The 21,445-nt window shown below is 43.9% G+C and overlaps 2 protein-coding genes across 2 annotated transcripts in view; one reads left to right on the top strand and one right to left on the bottom strand.

The window, feature by feature from the left end:
* The window catches only part of LOC311000809 (dual specificity protein phosphatase 18), a 255,469-nt gene extending 241,304 nt beyond the window's left edge, over positions 1–14,165 (top strand). The window contains exon 3 of the transcript XR_014596107.1: positions 14,096–14,165. The gene's annotated coding sequence lies outside the window, so the exon portion shown is untranslated. The remainder of the gene's footprint in view (positions 1–14,095) is intronic.
* Positions 8,462–21,299, bottom strand: LOC311000807 (armadillo repeat-containing protein 1-like). The gene is made up of 7 exons (XM_083991654.1): positions 21,106–21,299; positions 19,245–19,442; positions 17,961–18,052; positions 15,390–15,582; positions 13,510–13,626; positions 11,735–11,809; positions 8,462–9,081 (listed from the first exon to the last, which is right to left on the bottom strand). The coding sequence occupies exons 2-7, from the start codon at positions 19,404–19,406 to the stop codon at positions 8,890–8,892; spliced, it is 831 nt and encodes a 276-aa protein (XP_083847780.1). The 5' UTR covers positions 19,407–19,442; positions 21,106–21,299; the 3' UTR covers positions 8,462–8,889.
* Between the last annotated feature and the right edge of the window lie 146 nt (positions 21,300–21,445).

The following is a 21,445-nucleotide window of genomic DNA, read 5'->3' as shown; positions in this document are numbered from 1 at the left end:
TATCATTATCTGTTGCACTTTGTAGTTTGGCCTTGGTGTCTCGCACTCTCTCTGTGTTTCCACAGATCCACCGGAGCTCCATCTCTCTGCACCAACCGCCGCCTGCACCCCCCTCCCACCCTTTCCCCTGCTGTTAGACCGGTCTGCTCTCCCTTCCTATGAACCAGTCTGCCATCCAGTCCTCCCATTAAGCTGGTCTGCCCTCCCTTCCCATGAACCAGTCTGCCATCCAGTCCTCCCATTAAGCTGGTCTGCTCTCCCTGCCTCCCTTGCCTACTAGAAGCTTCCTCCTTCAGCTGTTGTTAACATTTCCATGTTTCTCACGGGGGGCAACCGCCATTCTGACATGCCGCCACTCCGACATTAGGCCCTAATTGTCGGAATGGCAACACTTTACCCTTTAATAAACGTCCCACCATTCCGACAATTTTCGTCTCCTAAGGTCGGAATGGCGGTATTTTTTTCTCTTTGAAACGTGTTGCCATTCCGACAAATCTTTTAAAAGCCTACCCCACCCCACCGCAACCCCCCCCCCCCCAAAAGAAAAAAAAAAAAAAATAGGCCTAACACTATTTTGCACTAATGATATGCCGGCGCAAAATAGCAGTTTGCCCACGTTTGTCCAGTGCATCTCATTAAAGCACACAGATTGGTCAGATAATTCAAACGGCAGACGATTTCAAAGCCTCAGATTTTAAGCAGAGGGACTCCACAACCTCGTAAACCAACGAAGGAGGAGATAGGCCTTGAACGGGAAGCTGACCGTGCTTTCAATCACACACTCCGAACCCACTTGTTGCACTTAAGAAAATATAATTCAGGGGGGAAAAGGCTTACAAACATGTACCAAAACGGCTCCAAAATACGCACAAAAATCCAAAAGAAACGAAAATTAACTAAAAGATTAACTAAACAGGTCGGTGTTTTACGCATGCCTCTGTGCGTCTGGCACACGCGTCTTGGAGCTCTCCCACATTGGTTTGTGAATGAAAACTATATGTTCAGCTCCCCTTACATGTGAAATGTATTACTTATTATTATCTAACTATATGGACAGTGCCATGGATTTATCAGTGAAGAGTGAACTGCTGATATTTTGTAGTGCTGAAAGACAGCGGAAGCGCTGTCCGCTGTCTCGGTGCTGAAGAGAGAGAGAGAGAGAGAGAGAGAGAGAGAGAGAGAGAGAGAGAGAGAGAGAGAGAGAGAGAGAGACTCTGTACGCAACGAAATGTCATTTTACATGTAAGCGGAGCTGAACAGGCAGATGCGTAAAACACATATTTTGACTACTTCATGCTGTTGCTATTTTTTTTCAAGTTACCTTTCGTTTCCTTTGCATTTTTGTGCGTATTATGAAGCTGTTTGTAAGCCTTTTTGCCAGGAGTAAATTCCCCAAAGTTGCAACAACTTGTAGTGATCCACTGGGTTTTGCCTGGCCAGCTGTTGATTTGCAGGTTTTTTTCATCGTGTATTAGGCCAGGGAAATGATCAATTATCTTTGTGGTTTGCGCAAGGGGACGTGCGGACCTTTAATGAATGAATGAATGTTTCTTTTTTGCTGTAAGTTGTGTGCGTAATGCGTAAAAGTGCATTAGTGGGACCGAGGGTTTAAATGGGGAAGTGACGTGGTGAGAGGGGAGAAGAGTGAGAGACACGGTCGGCGTTTGGACGGCTGGCGGGGCGGCAATTCCAAAGCGGCATAGTGGATTTTTTTTCCTTTTGGACACTGCACAGCCCGTTTTCAGCCAAGCGGGACGAGGGAGAGGACTGGTGGTCACCTGGAGGAGCCGCGGCGTCTCTCCCGTGTGGACAGTAGGACGTAGGACAAACAAACTCTCTCTCACTCACCCTCACCACGCGTCAACTCACGCACGCACGCGCACACACACACACACACACACACACACACACACACACACACACACACACACACACACACACACACACACACACACACACACACACACACACACACACACACACACACACACACACACACACACACACATCCGGCACGGACAGTGACAGTGCACACACTCATTCCCACTCGGACTTAATGGACAGCGGGAGGGGGGAGGGCTTTCGGGTTCTGTTGGTCTGTGTGTAATTGTTTATTATATGCCGCCTGTGATGGGCACGTTTTGAGTTCAGTGAAATACAGAGACTCAGACTAAGTAGCGACTTTGATTATTGCTTCCCTGGACGCACCAGTAGCGCGAGCCTAGATCCGCCTGCAGCAGGACTGCGTTGTGCCAGTTCCCCTTATATCCTTATTGTAAGGGAAATTGTTACAAACTGACATCGGAGTGTGTGATTGTAAATGGCGAGACTTTGTGTTTGTGTTTATTTATTAAGCTTCCACTGACTGTGTCACATCTGTACACATGTCTTAAAACATGAAAAAAAAAAAGCCTTGTCGGAATGGCGGGACGAAACTGTCGGAATGGCAGGACGTTTTCATGTCGGAATGGTGGTATGTCTGAATGGTGACATGTCTGAATAGTAGAATGTCGGAATGGCGATATGTCGGAGTGGCAGCATGTCGGAGTGGCAGCATGTAACCGTTTCTCACATTCTCTGTTATAAACTGTTTTCTTGTCTGTAACAACATCTCTGTCCCGTCTGTCCGTCCGGGGTGATGATCCCTCCTCTGTTGCTCACCCTGAGTTTTCTCCTGGTTTTCCCTATTGATCTAACCCGCTAAATGACAACATGCGCAAACGGCAGTATTTAAATGAGTGTTTTGCGCGTTGTAATAGTTTCTGCCATGGAGAGTGTGGACAGAGAGCTGGATGACCACAAAGACAGAATGAAAATTTGATCCAATGGATTAATAGAGACGGGCAAATAAACATATTGTTGAGCTGTAGCAGAAGAAAAGTGGGAGACTATCTATGAGAAAGTAAATGTGGTTGGTATTTCAAAGGAATGGTTGGTAAAACAAGAAGAGAACAGATGAATTGAAGAGAAGATGAGGAGATGACCAGAGGGATCAAGACGGAGTGAAGGCAGCGGTGACGTCTCTCAGTCCTGCTCCCAGAGCTGAGCAGCCAGGTACTGGAGAGGGAGGAGAGGAGAGGAGCGCACCGGACGAGAGAGGTGCGGCGTGCGTAACGGCACTTATAGGACTTTTGATCGCATTATCAACCATCTGAACACAACTATTGGGCTTATCATTCATCTCATATGATTATGTTACAGCTTGGCCTGATGGAAATTGTCCCCCAAAAAATTAAATAAGTCTATTTTTCAAGCTTGTTTGTAGCGGAAGCTTTTTTGGTGTGTCTTTTTGTTACGAAGACAGTTGGTATCCATTTGCAACCGTCATATGGACATGCACTGCTACGCCGAGACCCCCTGTAACTCAGAGAAGCCCCGGAGGACTCTGAAACTTCTCCCAGCCCTTAGTCCACATGAGGGGGAGTAGATAATGAGTGAAATTTCCATTTTGGGTGAACTATCCCTTTAACAGGCGTGTCAGGTGACTAATCCTGGGTGGGGGGGCTGCTCTACCAGGGCTTGCGGCTTGGAGAAACGGGATAGGTGTCAGGATGAAGGCAGTCAGAAGCTAGGCGAGTTTCCTCATCACCAGCTTAAACATTCTCTAGAATTTCTACTCTGGTCCGTGACCATTAGAACTTGAGAACTTACCCTTTAAACGGAGAGCTGGTCCAGTAAAGGCCTTAGTAATAGGGGCTTAATACCGGGGATCTAACAAGAGATAACGTCTGTCGACACACTCACACTGCACCAGTAAAACCAGCAGACTGTGGATCTATCCGTCCTTACAGCCACTAACAACATCATCTGTCTGTTCAGTGTTCAGAGACTCAGAGTTAAAAAGTAAACCTGTAGAGGCCGACTGTGCTGCACACAGAAAATCTACAGGAAGTGATAACAAATCACATAAGCACAATCAATAATGCCATTGGTATCAATAAAATCTATCATTTGTGTTTTACAGGTGGCTACTTAATGAGGAAGATGTAAACTGACATTTGACACTGAAACAAGCAGAGTGGAACCAACAGCTCAGTGAGTTCATGTACTTACCAGAGACGAGGTTCAGAAACACTGCTCTGTCTCTGTTCTACAGTTCCTTATATGCGCATCTGTCCGTCTACACAGACGCACAGGAAGTCACACCCATTTCCCAGAATCCTGTCTCTGCAAAGCTGAAAGTAAAGTTTCTGTATCTTCCACAGATTTGAAGTCAAGGATCTGTTATGACGAGTCACCATCATGCCTGTATTTTAACCACATGCGGCTTTTATTTAATGTTGACCGTGTCAAATCATGTTGTGTTTAAGGACAAATACAATACCCACCGGATGTTAGTGGTCTGATGGTTGCCATGGTAACTGAATAATTACAACAGGAAACACTGCTGCTGAAACTGTCTGAGCTCTTGACTGTGTCACTTCCTGAAGAACACAGAACTAACAGTCACTGTGGATATTAGAAATGTTTACCTCAGGACAAACATCGTTCACAGCCTTCACCACGATCCACCTTCAGCTGATATAACGTGATTGGACAGGAGGAGCTCCCACTGTTGAACTACACACTCTTCTTCTGGACACTGTCCCCAAACTAATGCTGAACACAGGAAACAGGAGAAACTGACAGGTCACACATTTCACTGTAACACCTGAACTATGGGGTCAAAGGTCATCTCAACAGAATGAACATTAATCATGTGTAAACAACAGAGGAGTTAATATAGTACACATGAACGTCCACAGCTGCAGTGATCTAATAGAAGGACTGAGGGGAAGTGGCTCTGCTCCGTCCTGATCTCATTAAGAGTCTGTTCACACGACAGTATGAAGAGTTACAGAAAAAAAAAGAAAAAAAGAGAATGAAGAGTCACAGCAGCAGCAGTGATGGCGTCTCCATCTCAGGATCTTCTGTGTGGAGCAACATGGAGGAGAAGCTACAGAGAAGCTCTGGACTCTGGATGTCACAAAGTCCAAGGCTGAGATCTCCAAAGATGGAGATGTGAGCACCTCCCACTGTTCCTCCCACTTTACAAATAGAGTCCCCCTTTTCCTTTGTCTCCAGACTCTGTGTGTGTGTGCTGGTGGTGCTCACCTGAGTTTGCCATGCGTGTTTGACTTCATCTCATTGTAAGTAAATCTAAACTTATTTCAACGCATTAAGGTTAAGGTCAATGTTTAAGTTTCAAGTATTTTTACATGCCTAAGTTTAACGAGAATCATATGGTTTGATGTGTTTATGGATAATGAACTTAAAAGATTGATTGTATTCTAATTTAATGGTATTTCGTTGTATTTATCAGGCATGAATTACTTTGTTTCCTTTCTTTCTTTTCTTCCTTTTAGAACCATGGCACTCGGTGACACCACCCCCTCAATTCAAACGTTAAAACAAATAAACAGAGATTAAATGCAAAGCAACTTCTGTGTCCTGGTGGTTTGTGTGGCTCCAGTCTGAACCTTCACAACACTGGATCTGAATCTACTGAGTGAACACCTGAACGTTTGTGCTGATGACTCCATGATGCTTCAGGGTTACAGGATTGAAACAAAGAAGAAGTAGAAAGAAGGAACTGAAAGTGACTGATGTTTCAACACTTTTCTGTCTCCATCACTTTATTATCACGTTGCTTTATGATCAAACAGTTGCATTATGTTCTGCATTTAGCATCATGCTAACGTCTGACAACAGGCTACAGTGAGCGGTGTAGGCGGAGCTATGAGCACATCAACACACACACACACACACTGACAGCATGAGAGGAGACAGTAGAAATCTGTACAAGGTCATTAAAGGTCATTTCAGAATAAAGTCTCAGTCTGATCAACTCAAATTACATTAAATAAAAACTTTGGAGGTGGATTCATTTTTCTTCTGATGCTCCATCATCAACAAAACTCTTCTTAAGGTGTTTAGTGTTGGTTGAACACCTGAGTAGAGGGAACGTCCACCTGTTGCTGTCTTTAATACTGAGCCGTCGGGCTGAGACGCGGCTCCTTCGTCCCCTCTGGTGGGGTTGGTTCAGTCAGAGTCCTGTCCCGTGCTCCAGTGTTTCTAACACACCTTTCTTTCTACTCTACGAGAAAACACCACCTCAGATGCTACTGTGCAAAAAAAAGCTCAAAACTGGTTCCCATCATCAACCGGTCAGAGGAGAAAATCATCAAACTCAGGTAACGTTGCTCCATAAAACACCACCGTGGTGAAGGTGGAGATCAGCGACTGATCCACAGGAAGAGTCAAAACTAAAGTTCAGTTTCAAGGATCATTTCCGTTTTTTACAACCTGGACCTTATTTCTAGCATAAAATACGATCATTTACTCACCCAGATAACTTTGGTGTCATTTGGAGTCATTTTGATGAAATTAGCCCCAGTGGAGCGGCGCGTATATCTGTATAATGCGAAAACACGGGGCAGCGCAATGCAGCCTCTAAATAACACATTATCTGCAGAGAAACTCCTTCATTTCACCAATATTTAGTTCTGATAGGCTAGTGCTATTCCCCTCTGAGTCCGGGGTTAGCTGTTATCAACATCCGGGGTCTGTAGGTTGACCTACTGACCTCTGACCTGGATGATGTCATCTCTGAGCGCTAATGCTATGGTTCGTTTCTGTGTGTTTGTGACTTGTCAGAACAAAATGAGCAGCTGGATGAAGTTCAGCTTCCACAGGCTTCCTCTCCTCAACCTGGACTCACTAAAGCTCCGGCTGGTTGAGATAAAAATGGACCCGAATGCCGAAGCAGAATGATTATTATCAGAATGAGCCGGGCGGCGCTAAGAGATGACATCATCCAGGTCAGAGGTCAGCAGGTCAACCTACAGACCCCGGATGTTGATAACAGCTAACCCCGGACTCAGAGGGGAATAGCACTAGCCTATCAGAACTAAATATTGGTGAAATGAAGGAGTTTCTCTGCAGATAATGTGTTATTTAGAGGCTGCATTCTGCTGCCCTGTAGACTCCATTATACGGATATACGCGCCTCTCGGCTGGAGCTCATTTCATCACAACCACTTGTAATGACACCAAAGTTATCTGGGGGAGGAAATGATCAGAGTTTATGCTAGAAATAAGGTCCAGGTTGTAAAAAACGGAAATGATCCTTTAAAGGCATTCACACGGGGTGACGGTGTAAACATGACGACGGGTGCAGACGCCTCAGGAGCTCCCGACCGTCAGAGAAGAGGAAGAGGAGGAGGAAGAGGAGGTAAAGCACCGACCTGAGGAGCGTCTGTCTGTTCTTCTGCCACTCGCAGGAGTCGGGAATCGAACCTGTGAGCGTCTCTGAGCCAACCGCAGAGCGAGCGTGAGGTCACCAGAGGTCGTGAGGTCATAGATATACATACTGACCTGACGCCGCGTTCTGCTTCTCAGCGTACGTCAACACGGCGGCCATCTTGGTCAGGGGTTCTGACCACAGACATTAGGGATGGGCCAAAAATCGATTTTTATTTCGATTTTTTTATTTTTTATTTTTTTGGGACGACCAATCTTTATTATTCTGTGCCATTACACTGGACAAAGTCAAACCGGCCTGTTGTGTTCGTTTGTTAACAGATATCTACATGAACAAATGAACACAACAGACAAACTGATGTGATGTAGTGTGTATTGTTTTTTGTAAATATGACTTATGATGTATTGTCAAGTGTTTGGTTGGTGTTTGGTTTGGTTGTTGTTGTATCATAAATATGTCTGACATTTATAATAAACCAAACGGCTTGGAAACCAGTTGAGTATTCAGTGAGTTGTGGTGATGTTAATGGTTGATAGACCTCTAACAGGAAGTAGACACGGCTTCCCCCTGACCAAGATGGCCGCCGTGTTGACGTATTCCACTCAATAGAGCTGCCTGGGAACGCAGCATCTAGTCAGTATATATCTATGTCGTGAGGTCACCAGAGGTCGTGAGTGTGTGTCTGTGTCAGTGCCCGATCCGTACCCGGAACAAGATCCGTTCCAGACGCTTCTGCGTAAGCGCCAGCAATGCTAACTGCTAGCCTAGCAATAGAGCAGCTAAAGTCCGCTGTAGCCTAGCGTTGTTAAAACGTCACTTCATTCATTTTAAATATTTTTTTAATGCGAGAAAGTCCCAGTTTAGAGTCCTGATCTGTGGTCAGTTTATCCAACTGACGTCTGTTTGGAAGTTTGCTCCGAGGTTTTAGGAGAAGTGCAGAGCTAGCTGGGAGCTCGGCTCATCTCAGAGGTGAGCAGATTAATTCATGGTCTCATTGATTAGTTTGTGTAAATGAAAAGTGAAGCTTCAGGTGTGTGCTGGTCAGAGGAGCAGTGCTGACTTGCTGCTGTCTGTATGTGCAGAAATCACATTTACATCAATAAATACATGTTTTACATTAACTGATCGGTCACATTACATTTAATTTAATCAAATTCGTTGCGACGTGCTTGTGTTTTTCCTCAAAGAACGTCTCTGTTTTCATGCATATCCGCCGTGTCGCCGTAAACTAAAAGAAGGGGGAAGTGCGCATGTGCGTGTGCAGAAGCGTCTGGAACGGATGGTGTTCCGGGTACGGATCGGATCACCCGTCCAAACATCTGGACCAGCTGTTGTGGTCTGAGCCTCAGCCTCAGACTGAAGGCACCGCTGAATGACCTCTGACCTCTCGTCCCCTCACACCTCACTCAGTCTTCTGCTCCGATAAGGAAAAGGAGGAGTCAGGACACTTCCTGTCCACTCGGACCGTTTGGTTTGTGACGCGTGGACCCGAGAGACGCCACAGAAACTTCACCGCCACCGTCCAGATGTGGCAGATGTTCCGCTCCGGTCTCTCTCCTCCGGCAGCTCCAGGATTATTTGGCAGCTGGTGGTTTTGGTTCTGAGAGGACGTGGGGGTCGGTGGGGGGTTAAAGGAGGATTGGGGGTCACCAGTAGAAGGATCGTGACAGGAAGTTGGTGGCGGCTCCGAGCCAGCTGGCCCCGTCCTGGCCGGTTCCCACCCGGCTCACCGCCTTGTCCGGCTCCTGAGACGGACTCTCGTCCTCCGGGAGGTAGTCGGGAAGGTCCACGTTCCGCTGCACCGCCACGGAGCCGTCCTCCCAGAGCGGGATCAGGATCTGGAGACACAGACAGGAGGAGAATTCAGTCTGAAACCAGAACTTCTTGTTTTACAAATGGGATCAAACATCAACGTAATGATTTGCCCTGAGGTGTGTTTGTTGGGCGCTAAGGTGGACGGTGGAGGATCTGATACAAAGCAGCGACTAGTAACACTTGCTTTTCTCTCTGTAACTCTTTCGCGACCATTGACGAGTTAAAGCAGAAGTGAGTGATATATTTGTGTTAATCTAAGTTTTAAATAGTTGTATCTTCCGACAGCAATCACTTCTATAGAGTGTTTGGTCTGAAACACGGGTCTGTCAGTCACTCTGCTCTGCTCTGAGCCCAGGAGAAAACTTTCCTTGTATCCTACAACCTTTATCCAATGAGGAGAGAGAACGGCATAAAGGGGCGGTCCTCTCTGTGTGTGGGGGGGATGCGTGTGAATGTGGTGACGTAGGGACGAGGACTGTTATGGTGCGTTCAAGGCAACCCGTAACTCGTGTTTTTCCGACCAGTGAAGTCGTACCAGTTCGATCTGGTACGAGTTCACGGGTCAGAAGTTACGAGTGGCCGTTATAGTGACTTTCACAGGTAAAACAGGTCGGAGAAACACGAGTGGGTTGCCTGGAACGCTACAAAGTCGTAAATCATGACATGAAGCTGTAATTTACGGTTTCAAAAGCCTGCCTGGAACGCAGCATTAGCCAAAACGACCGGATCGCTTACTTCTGCTTTAACTCGTCACAGCCTGCCGAACGTTCACGACCATTGACGAGTTAACTCGTCAAAACCGTTTTTTTTTTGTTTTTTTTTACAGATTACGATAATAGACACTCTGAGGTACCCTGTGTGTGAATATGGTAGTCCTCTGATATGTAAAACTGTTTTAAACTAAAATCAAAACATAATGTTTTTTTACTTTAACTGTATGATCTTGGTTTTGTTTAAGTAATCATCACAGTAATCACATTTTCTTGTTGTTTTCTTGCACTTTCCTTGTCATAAAAAGAAAAAAAAATACCGATCTTGGTAGAAACCAGAACTTCTTGTTTTACAAATGGGATCAAACATCTTGGTCAGGTTTACTGTGTACTGTTGTTGGAATTCGGGGGGGATTTGTTGACCTATAGTCTACATTTTTGGAATCTGCAGACCTTGGGGAATCCAAAAACCAATGTTGCCACTTACACAAGACACCTGTATGGCGGCCATTTTGGAATTTCAAAATGGGCGCCATACTATATTTGGCTCATAATGGGCTCTACGGACGGATACTAGCTTTGAGCTAAATCCCGCACACTTACAGGACGCCACGGCGTTAAATTGTTCATTAATGTGCACTGTCCTCGACAAATAAATAATAAATGAAATGAAATGAAATGAAATAATCAAGCTGTGGCGCCCCCAAGGGGTGGGAAATGAAATAGTTGTGCCCCCAAGGGGTGGGAAAGGAAATCGTTACTTTAATTCCATGTCAGAAGTCCTGGGAAAAAAACACTTTAAATGTCTGCATAGAATTACATAAACATTGACAAAGGTAAATTAAAACTATATGGTCTGCAGATTCCAAAAATGTATAGGTCAACAAATCCCCCAAAAATTCCCACAAAAGTACATTTTTGTACACAGTGAACTTGACTCTGATCTCAACATCGCTGAGCCTCAGTCTGGTGTGATGGACGGAGCTGGTCTCCTGGGTCCAGTTGTTCAAAGGTAATCCGATCGGATTTTGGATAATGGATTGGATCAAATCTTGAAAATGGGTTGTTCAAAACCAAAAACGGATTCTGAGATTGGATTAGATCACGTAATCCAGTCTTGGTTTTGATCTGGATAAAACCCTCAGTTTGTGTTGTTCAAAACTTTTCAGTAGGATCAGGAAAACTTTGATCCAAAAAAATCTGGATTATTCTGATCCCAGCAGTTTGGTGGATTCAGGAACAAAATGTGATTTAAATTAAATTCAAACTGGTCAAATAAACAATATTCATAGAGTAGTATATAGACAGTTATTGATTTATATTTTGCACTTAATTTTAAACCACAACAGTGATTAGTAAATAATGTTAACTTTTGAATATTCTACAACTGAAAAACTTTTCCCCAACTACTTTCCCCCAAACTGAATTTAATGAAATTTGAAGTTTGAATTTTGAAATTTGAAGTTTGAATTTGAAACACAACACTTTTTTCAATGTATTTTAACAGCCCAATCAGATGGAGTCTGGCTGTTTAAAAGACACTGAAGAAACAACAAAGAGCACAGAAAACAATGCATACACTCTGCTTTCATATAAACACACTTTGAGAAACCTCATGCTGCTGTTCTACCTGTTGTTAACAGACCAATCAGCCTTCAGTGTGATGCTCAGTCTCATCTAGAGCATCATTATCCGGATTTGGTAATCTTGAAAATTTGGATTTGGATCAGACTGATCCAATCCAACTTTCCTTTGAACAACTGGGATAAAAGTAAGACGGATTACGTGATCCTGGATAGCAAAAAAAGGGGATTTCAAAATCCGGATCATTTTTATCCAGATTACACCTTTTGAACAACTGGGCCCTGGGTCCAGAGCTGATATGGGATGGATCTACAGGTCTACAGCTCTGGCTCTGCATCACTGTGACTCTGCTGCCCCCTGCTGGAGCTTCTGTCACACTGACCTCATCTCCGTTTTCTGCCTTCACCACCTGCTGAGCCTTCATCACCTCAGTGGAGGCGATCGCCGACGCCAGAGCCTGAAGAGACGAAACATTTTCATTTAATGATCTTGTGGACTATAAAACTGCTCAAAAGATGTATAAAGTAAATAATAATCTGCTGTTTCAGACTGGAACTAGATATGAACTAAGAGGGACTTATGTGTTTACAAAAGCAAAAGTACGAACAAATGTGAAACAAAGATGTATAACGATTAAAGGAGTCAATCAATGGAATAATCTAGAATTAGAAATCAAACTGTGCAACACACTTAATAGATTCAAAAAGTTATTCAAAAATAATATTATTAATAAATATAAAACTGATTTATAAATACCAGTGTGCTTATAAACTGCTGTATGTAGAATATGCTGGTTTTTTTTTGTTGTTCTGTAAAAAATCTTAAAATGAGTGAACGGAAAATGTTAATTTAAGAAGGGTAAAGGCAAAATCAGCTGATGCTTCAGCCTCTTACACCTTTTTGGTCAAAGTGAATTGTTTTGCTTGTTGTGTTTTTGTTCTGATTTGTTTTGTTCTGATTTGTTTTGTATTTATACCTTTATATTTGTCTATTGTATTTGTTTTTATAAGACCGAAATAAACATAAACAAACAAACATTTACTGATGATCAAACAGTCAAACACAACTAGTCCAGTAAAAAGCCCCGGAGACGTCACGGCAACCGGAGCATCCTCTCTTTCTACTTGTTTATCAAGTGAATCATCTTCAGATTGGTTTATTTGTTTATGGTTCCCTAAAAAAACTCCTCCCATCATCTTTTCATTATATATTTGCATACAACTATCAATTTCACACCTATTCCACACGTAACTCTATGCCACCTTAGAACCCAATATTGTTGTACCTCCCAATCACAGTTCTGTTACTTTATCGTGGGCCTAGAATATGGAATTTATTACCTGCACATTTTCTTAATTTATCTTTACAACAGTTTAGGACTCAGAGCACTAAAGTCTCTCCTGTTAACCAGTCAGTACTTTCCACATGGTCTGCCTGTCTAAACTAGGATTACTTTATATTTTTATCATATGTTTATCAAGCTTTTGTATTGCATTGTACAATGTTAAATCATGTTAAACCATTATTATTTATTTGTATTTATTATTTATGAACGATTTTTTGTACTTCACAAATGTACATGCTCATTAGCTTAGAGCTGTAGTCGGAGACCGCCGCCCTACAAGCCCCTGGAGGTTTTTTTTGGCATTTCCACCTTCAGTTGGGGATGTTGTTCTTCATCATAAGTAAGTTTGCACACATTGTTGAGTATTATGTGAGTGTGTGTATGTGTCTGGCTATGAGTGTGGTTATTAGAGGAGGATGATTGTTATCTGTGTATTGTATGTGTGTCTGTGTGTGAATGTGTGATGAGAGTGAGAGAGAGTGTATGTGCTGTTATCTGGTGCTCCTGTTTCCCTGCTTTTATTAGTGCATTCTGTAAACTTTTTTTTTTTAATATTATGGTTATTATGTCACTTATGTCCTATTTCAATTAATCTTAATATTGTATCTGTTCCCACTTTACCTGCCCAGGAACTACAGGCGGGAATTAGCAGTTGTTGCTATAGCAACCTGGCTCAAAGCATCTCTTCTTGTTTTACAAGATTAATGTTTTTTGTGCATTGTCCCTGTTTTAAATAAATAAATTCATCCATTCATCTGCTCACTGAGCTCCGACCTGAGCTGGTCTGATGAGGAGCAGATGAAGAGTCTCACCTCGGCCTTCAGGTCCGAGCGGATGCGGACGATGCACCTCTTCACGGCCATCTGGAAGGTGAAGCTGATGACTCCTCTGATCTTCAGCAGAGCCTCCTCACACAGACTCCTCCGGCTCTGAGCAGGAACACAAACACAGTTCAACCCTCAACAGTGTTGGGCAAGTTACATCCAAAATATAATACATTACATATTATTAGTTACTGTCATTTGAAAGTAATTAGTTACATTAGGCAAGGCAAGGCAAGGCAGTTTTATCTGTATAGCCCGTTTCTACCAGCAGTTTGTCTCAAAGGGCTTTACATCCCATCGTAACAACATCCTCTGTCCTTAGACCCTCACATCCACTGAGGAAAAACTCCATGGAAAACCCTTTTAACAGGGAAAACCAGGAGAAAGTTTAGGGTGAGCAACAGAGGAGGGATCATCACCCAGGACGGAGATGTTGTTACAGACAAGACAATATTACTGTCTCAGAATTGTAATGTGTTACACTACTTTTGTATTACTTTTGAGTTACTTTCGCCAAAATAAAAGCAGAAATATGACTGTAAAGTTTAGTTTATTGCAGCTGATAATACATTAGAGTCATCACCCGGAAATCGCATTTTTCCTTGTTAAAACATGTATACTGGTGTTGGACCTCAGTGGAAACTTTCCTGAAAACCTGGGATTTGAAAGTGGCTGAGTTTTTTGGTTTGGGCTCTTTGTTTAAGCCGGAGTAGCTCATGAGGCTGCACAGCACAACATTACCAGATTTTGATTCTGCTCCTACGGTGACGTCACCGTGGCGCCTGCTTTCATAAACACACCTCTCTTCCGCCGCACCGACTTCCGCCGCGCCGCCATTACGGGTTGTTTTATTGTTGTTTCGTCACTTTATTAAGTTTTAATAATTTTTTTCCCTATGTACTCTGCTACTGCTGCGCTGATTATCACCTCCTGATCAGACGCAGACACAGTCCCTACGGCCGCGACTTTCACACGTTTTTATGAAAATGTGTTGTAACACGCGTTACTTAGATTGCAACGGCAACTGCTCTGATGTTTCTGCACTCTATGATTTTTTCTCATTTAAGCTACTGTATCACTATCACCAATCTGGCACATTTACAGGTACTACGGTACATGTTTTATTAATGTGCATTGTCCTGACTTATAAATAAATAAATTACAAATGACAAATGACAAATTACAAACGGGTAAAATATTACCAACATTTTATTTGTAATGCGTTATATTACCGCGTTACAGCAAATAGTAATACATTACTGTAATTGCGTTACTTTATAACGCGTTACTCCCAACACTGACCCTCACCAGTGTCTGATGTCTCCACTCACACACAGTCTGTCTCAAATCACACACTTCTCTTAGTGCACTTCTTTCCAGTACACTATAAGGAAGTGCACTTACAGGGAAATGACTCGACAGCTTTAAAGGCTGATTGCAACCGGCCGTTGGAGTCTTATCGCCGACACTTGACAGCGCTTTTTGTGGATCAAAAACGAGCTGTTAAAGGGATAGTTCAACATTTTGGCAACTTGGCTCATTGCCATAATCCCTATAGACAGAGCAGTATGTTATTTACCACACAGAGTTGTTTTAGAGGGAAATGCAGAGACTGTTGATGAAAAACTGTCCCTGAAGGCAACGTGCATCAGTGGTTTTGCATGAATTTCCCTCTAAAACAACTCTGTGTGGTAACGTTGTGTTATTATCTCATAGTGTGGTGAATGTGCTCCTAAAATTTTAAGTTAGGGGCCACTGTGCTCCTAGTCAAAAAAGTTAGTCTGGAGCCCTGGAATGAATGAATGAATGAATGAATGAATGAATGAATGAATGAATGAATGAATGAATGAATGGATGGATGAACTGACCGAGTCGTCCAGGCCGTCGATGTGCAGCACGACGGTCTTGGCTCTCTTGTTGCTGGAGCCCAGGAAGAACTGGGCTTTGCGGCGGCCGCCGACGGCCTCGTCGGCCGCCTCGTTGCCGTCGGCGCCGCTGGCCGCCTGCAGCAGCTCGTAGATCTCCGACGCCAGCAGCTTCGTCTCCCCGGGCGTGGTGGACCTGCACCACACGGGGAGTTCAGGGTCACTGGGTTGACTCAGGATATGTACAGCTACTGGACGTCAGCAGCTAGCCTCGTAAACCAGCCTCTCTAAATGCATCTCATTTCATTTCTGAGGGAGAGTCTGGCCTCATCCCCGTTGTAAGGCCTGAAACCCTCAGAAGGCCTAAGAGCCAATCAGCGTCGCTGCGTGATTGACACAGCACGTTGGCAAGACAAGGCAATTTTATTTGTATAGCCCGTTTTTACCACCAGTTTGTCTCAAAGGGCTTCACATCCCATCATAACAACATCCTCTGACCTTAGACCCTCACATCCACTGAGGAAAAACTCCATGGAAAACCCTTTTAACAGGGAAAACCAGGAGAAACCTCAGGGTGAGCAACAGAGGAGGGATCCCTCACCCAGGACAGAGATGTTGTTACACACAAGAAACAGTTTATAGTTTATGTCACAGAATGTGCGAAATATGGAAATGTTGGCCAATCAGGGACCGACTGGTGCAAAGCCCCGTCACTACACCAACTTGCTGATTGGCTGAATGGGGTTGTCTGTCAACGCTACTACTCCCGCCCACCCCAAACGCTTACAACGGGGATGAGGCCAGACTCTCCCTCAGAAATGAAATGAAATGCATTTCCGGGAGCGGCTGGTTAACGAGGCTAGTCAGCACCCTGATACATTTGTCTTTATATTATAGTTGCCTTGTTAACATTCATCTGCTACCTGTTAGTATTGTTCAATAATTAAACTGAATGCACCTTTAAAGGGACAACCAGGAGTTTCTCCAGCGGCAGAACGAAAAATTCCGCGACAATAGAAAAGTCTGATATTAATGTGGATGAATCTCCGTTACCACTTGTTAATGGTCCATTTTAGATAAATCTATGGTTTTGTCTCTATGGTTATTTTGTTATTATTAGTGGTGGTGGAAATGCTGGGCGAGCCGACCAGCGTTTCTTTACTTTCGGTTTCGTGGCGAGTCATGAGAATAACGCCGCCGAATCTCCGTTTATGGTGGGAACTACGACGGTATGTGATCGTCTTCCAACCTCTGACTTTAATTCTTGATGAATGAAAACATGAGTCTGTCTTGCACCGGTCAAAGAGTTTCACGGTGCGGAGGCTCATAAATGTAGTGTGAGAACACTTCACTTTTACAAAACTCCTGGTTGTCCCTTTAACCTTTAAATCAATGTGTTTCTGACTTTGTTATTTCTGGATTTTGACTGAGCTCACAAACCTGCAGTTCCTCTCCTGACCACTAGAGTGAGTGTCCAACAGTGAGTCAGTCCCCACAGACTTCCAGGTTTAAATGTTAAAGGGATAGTTCAACATTTTGTCAAATTGGCCCATTGCCATAACCCCTATAGTCATAGCAGTAGGTTCATTACCTTTAATTGTCGGTGCAAGCTGTTTTTAGAACGGCGGAGCAGAGCCGTGAGCTGCTCAGAGCTACGCTACGGAGGCTCATTATGGGATTTCTTGGTTTCCCTCATCAAACTCATCAAATACAAAATCCCAATACTCCAAAACGCTCTGGTGGACAAGTTGTGAGCTGCACATTCACCACGCTATGAGATAATAACACAACGTTACCACACAGAGTTGTTTTAGAGGGAAATACAGAGACTGATGATGAAAAACTGTCCCTGAAGGCAACGTGCATCAGTGGTTTTGCATGAATTTCCCTCTAAAACAACTCTGTGTGGTAACGTTGTGTTATTATCTCATAGCGTGGTGAATGTGCAGCTCACAACTTGTCCACCAGAGCGTTGTGCAGTTGTTGGATTGTGTATTTGATGAGTTTGATGAGGGAAACCAAGAAATCCCATAATGAGCCTCCGTAGCGTAGCTCTGAGCAGCTCACGGCTCTGCTCCGCCGTTCTAAAAACAGCTTGCACCGACAACTAAAGGTAAAAACGAACCTACTGCTATGACTATAGGGATTATGGCAATGGGCCAATTTGACTAAATGTTGAACTATCCCTTTAACAGCCTGGTGCGGGAAGTGTTGTGGTGTTTTATAAAGCGTCGTCGCTCTGAGAAACGGACTGACTGATCGATCAGCTGATCAACTCCTTCACTTCACTGAAAATCGCCATGACAACGTGTGAAAGGAGTCGAGGTGAAAACCAAACACTCACCATTCTTTCATATGGTTATTTTATTTAACTTGCATTGTTTTGGTATTATTTGATTCTGTACGATCTTGGCATTGTTTTTACTTTGATATTTACAAATGTATTCATTTTATTTATTTATGTTTTAAGTGTTGAAGTGAATCCCTTGTGCCTTCACATCTGCTGTTAAAATGCATTCAAGGAAAATTCAATAAAAAGAATTTTTAAAGCAAGAAAGAAAACCAAACACTCACTTCTGCACCACGGTCTGGAGGCTCAGCAGCATTCCCAGCTCGCCCTTCAGCTTCTCCCGGTTGGCTCGGCATTCCGCCAGATACCGGATCGCCTGTCGGGTCAACCAATCACAGTTACCCAGTTTGTTCCCTTCCTCCATCCTTCCTTCCTTCCTACTTTTCCTTTGTCCTTCCTTCCCTCTTTCTTTCTTTCTTTCTTTCTTTCTTTCTTTCTTTCTTTCTTTCTTTCCTTCCTTCCTTCCTTCCCTTTGTCCTTCCTTCCTTCCTTCCTTCCTTCCTACTTTTCCTTTGTCCTTCCTTCCTTCCTTCCTTCCTTCCTTCCTTCCTTCCTTCCTTCCTTCCTTCCTGGCCCCAGGTGGACAACAGGAGGGTTAATAATGAATAGTATTTAAGATAAGATAAGATAAGATAAGATATACTTTATTGTCCCAGAGGGAAATTCATTGTGGGCATTTGTATTTATAGAGCGCTTTTCACCTGAAGAACAAGTCTCAAAGCGCTTACAGAGGTTATAGAGGCCGAAGCGGAAGCAGGAAGTAACGGCCCCATGGGACCTCAATTCGAAAAAAGTCTCCATGTGAGTGAACGGGAGTCAAAGTTTTATTTCGTGATCCGATTGAATTGCGCCATGAGAAAAAACTCTGTCCTCTACCTGTTTAAAACATCACGTTTCATGAAGAGAAATCAGCAGTTTGTTGTAAAACGGCAACAGAAGAATGTATTTAGTGTGAAGACGCTCTAGGACTACAGATCTGGTGTCCCACAAAAAATACGTCACCAACTGACACGGGAAAGGAAGGACGCCATGTGGTCGCCATGGTGACGTCACCTACGCCACCTGGAGTCTTTCTGGTTACGGACTCTTCGGAATTTTATTCTACAATAGTTTTACAACAAACTGCTGATTTCTCTTCATGAAACGTGATGTTTTAAACAGGGAGAGGACAGAGTTTTTTCTCATGGCGCAATTCAAACAGATCAGGAAATAAAACTTGGACTCCCGTTCATTTGTATTGAGACTTTTTCAGAGTTGAGGACCCATGGTGCCGTTACTTCCTGCTTCCGCTTCGGCTCTCTATAGGGTTGAGGTTGAGGCGGCTCACCAGCAGGGCGGAGTAGACCACCTGGGGGTTGGGGGTTAGGGGTTAGGGGTTGAGGGTTCGGGGTTCGGGTTAGGGCTCACCAGCAGGGCGGAGTAGACCACCTGGGGGTTGAGGGTTGAGGGTTGGGGGTTCGGGGTTAGGGGTTGAGGGTTAGGGGTTCGGGGTTCGGGTTAGGGCTCACCAGCAGGGCGGAGTAGACCACCTGGGGGTTGGGGTGGTCTAGGAACAGGATGAGTCCGGGCAGACAGCCCTGGTCCTGGACGATGGCCCGCCGGTTCATGGGGTCGGCGGCCAGGTCCCTCAGCTGGTTGACCACGGCCAGGGCGTCCGGCTCCGCGCTCATGGCCGACGCTCACTCGCCCATACACGGAGAAACAACCTGAGGACGACCGCAACAACAAACATTCAGGCTAGGGATGCACCGAATATATTCGGCCGAATATTGCAAAAAAAGCAACATTCGGCCTTCGGTGGAATGAGCGAAAAGCAAGGCTGAATATAAAAAATAAAAAAAATGGAATATTCAAAAACTGTCAGAATAGTCAATAAACATTTACTTTCTTTGAAAATTAAGTTAAAAAATTTTTTTTATTTAAAAACTTTATAACCACTTTCGGTATTCGGTATTATTCGGTTATTCGGCCAAGCGTTTTCATTTTATTCTGTATTCGGCTTCGGCCAAAAAATGCCATTCGGTGCACCCCTAATTTAGGCAAACATCAACAAGACTTGACGAGGTTTCAAAGAAGGGACACTATCCCACTTATTTTTGTCATGTCATAAGCTACAGTCACTTTGGGGCAGCTTGTTTGAGTTCTTCACTAATAGTCCAGGCAAGATAGCGTTTTACGACAGACTAATTGTAACAGAAGGTTTTTCACCATACATCATTTCTATGAGGTGTCCAGAACAACATACTAAAAGTCCTAAGAAATCCTCGTTGGGGAAATATGTTTAATTCTCATTATTTACTGTATAAAGTCTATGGTGCTGACAACAATACACCCCAATGGGGCTATTTTTTCCCTTTACTGTAGTCCACGGTAGATGATAATAATATAATATAATATAATATAATATAATAATAATAAACCAGTCAGCTCTGATCCACCTGTTGTGTGGAGCTCAGCTCACACAGACAAGACAAGGTAGTTTTATCTGTATAGCCCGTTTTTACCACCAGTTTGTCTCAAAGGGCTTTACATCCCATCATAACAACATCCTCTGCCCTTAGACCCTCACATCCACTGAGGAAAAACTCCATGGAAAACCCTTTTAACAGGGAAAACCAGGAGAAAGCTCAGGGTGAGCAACAGAGGAGGGATCCCTCATGTTGTTACAGACAAGACAACATTCGGCCGCCTCGACTTTTTATTCTTATTTCTAAGGCTGAAACTCATTAGGAAGATGATGATGGTGATGATGGTGATGATGATGATTGTTCCAGTGTACACCATCATGTGGACAGTCTGCCTTCTCAGTAAAAGGGGTTAGTTAACCTATGGAACACTTTACCCACTCAGAGACTGATACAAACTCTTTTAACAGAGGACTAACAGCAAAACAACAATGCTCACATGTATAAATATAAATATGGACTTTTTCATTGCTACTATTATTACTGTTTCTGTTGCTCAGTCTCCTCTCGTTGATCTTGTGCTCTGTGTTTTTAGATTAGTCTGCTACTGTCATGATGTAGTGTCATGCACTTGGTTTTATCTCATACTGTAGATAATTATGGTCTGTATTTTTAGATTAGCCGCCTATCATATGGACTGGTGTTGAAAATGATATAGCACATGTGCTAAACACACCCAGGCAAAGCATCTGTTCTGTCCACTGGAACAGTCTCAATGTATTTGTGATGTATATTTCTTGGGGAGGTGCTTTTTATTATTAAGCCCATACAGGCTAGGGTTCTGTAACCTCTCCTGCACTCACTATTCTTGTTTCATTTCTGTTTTTTGTAATTGTCGTTTTTTATGGTGCAAATAAATAAATACTAAATAGTAAAATACCAGACCAGACCAGACCGGACTCACCTCGCCTCGGACGGTCACCACCGGCACCGAGCCCCGGGGATCCTCTCCGTCTGGAAGCTCCGGTTTGGTTCTAGTTCTAGTTCTGGTTCTGGTTCTGGTTCTGGTCTTGGTCCGGTCTGGTTCTGGTCCTGAGCGCCGGTAAAACCCGGTAACGTCGCTGTTTGCACCGACAGACAGACAGGAGAGGAGCGGAGTTCTTCCTGCTGGAGACGGAGCAGCAGCAGCCAGGGCGGCGACGCAGCAACAACGAGGCCTGTGATTGGTCGGACAGGGGCCACCTGAGTCTTCTGACCAATGAGAGACGTCCTTCTAGCAGTTAAAGGGCCCACGCCCCGGTGTC

The sequence above is a fragment of the Trachurus trachurus genome (genome assembly GCF_905171665.1).
Source record: "Trachurus trachurus genome assembly, chromosome: 17".
Taxonomy (NCBI): domain Eukaryota; kingdom Metazoa; phylum Chordata; class Actinopteri; order Carangiformes; family Carangidae; genus Trachurus; species Trachurus trachurus.
Note: the sequence above shows the minus strand (reverse complement) of the source record. Positions and strands in the feature narration are given on the sequence as shown.

What these genes read in the sequence shown, in the direction of transcription:
- LOC311000807 (XM_083991654.1), bottom strand. Translation starts at nt 19,406, where the DNA reads ATGAGCGCGGAGCCGGACGCCCTGGCCGTGGTCAACCAGCTGAGGGAC. An exon ending in CTCCAGACCGTGGTGCAGAA is followed by an intron (nt 15,583 to 17,960) that starts GTGAGTGTTTGG and finishes CGTGTGGTGCAG; the next exon opens with GTCCACCACGCCCGGGGAGA. An exon ending in GCTCGGACCTGAAGGCCGAG is followed by an intron (nt 11,810 to 13,509) that starts GTGAGACTCTTC and finishes TCGTCTCTTCAG; the next exon opens with GCTCTGGCGTCGGCGATCGC.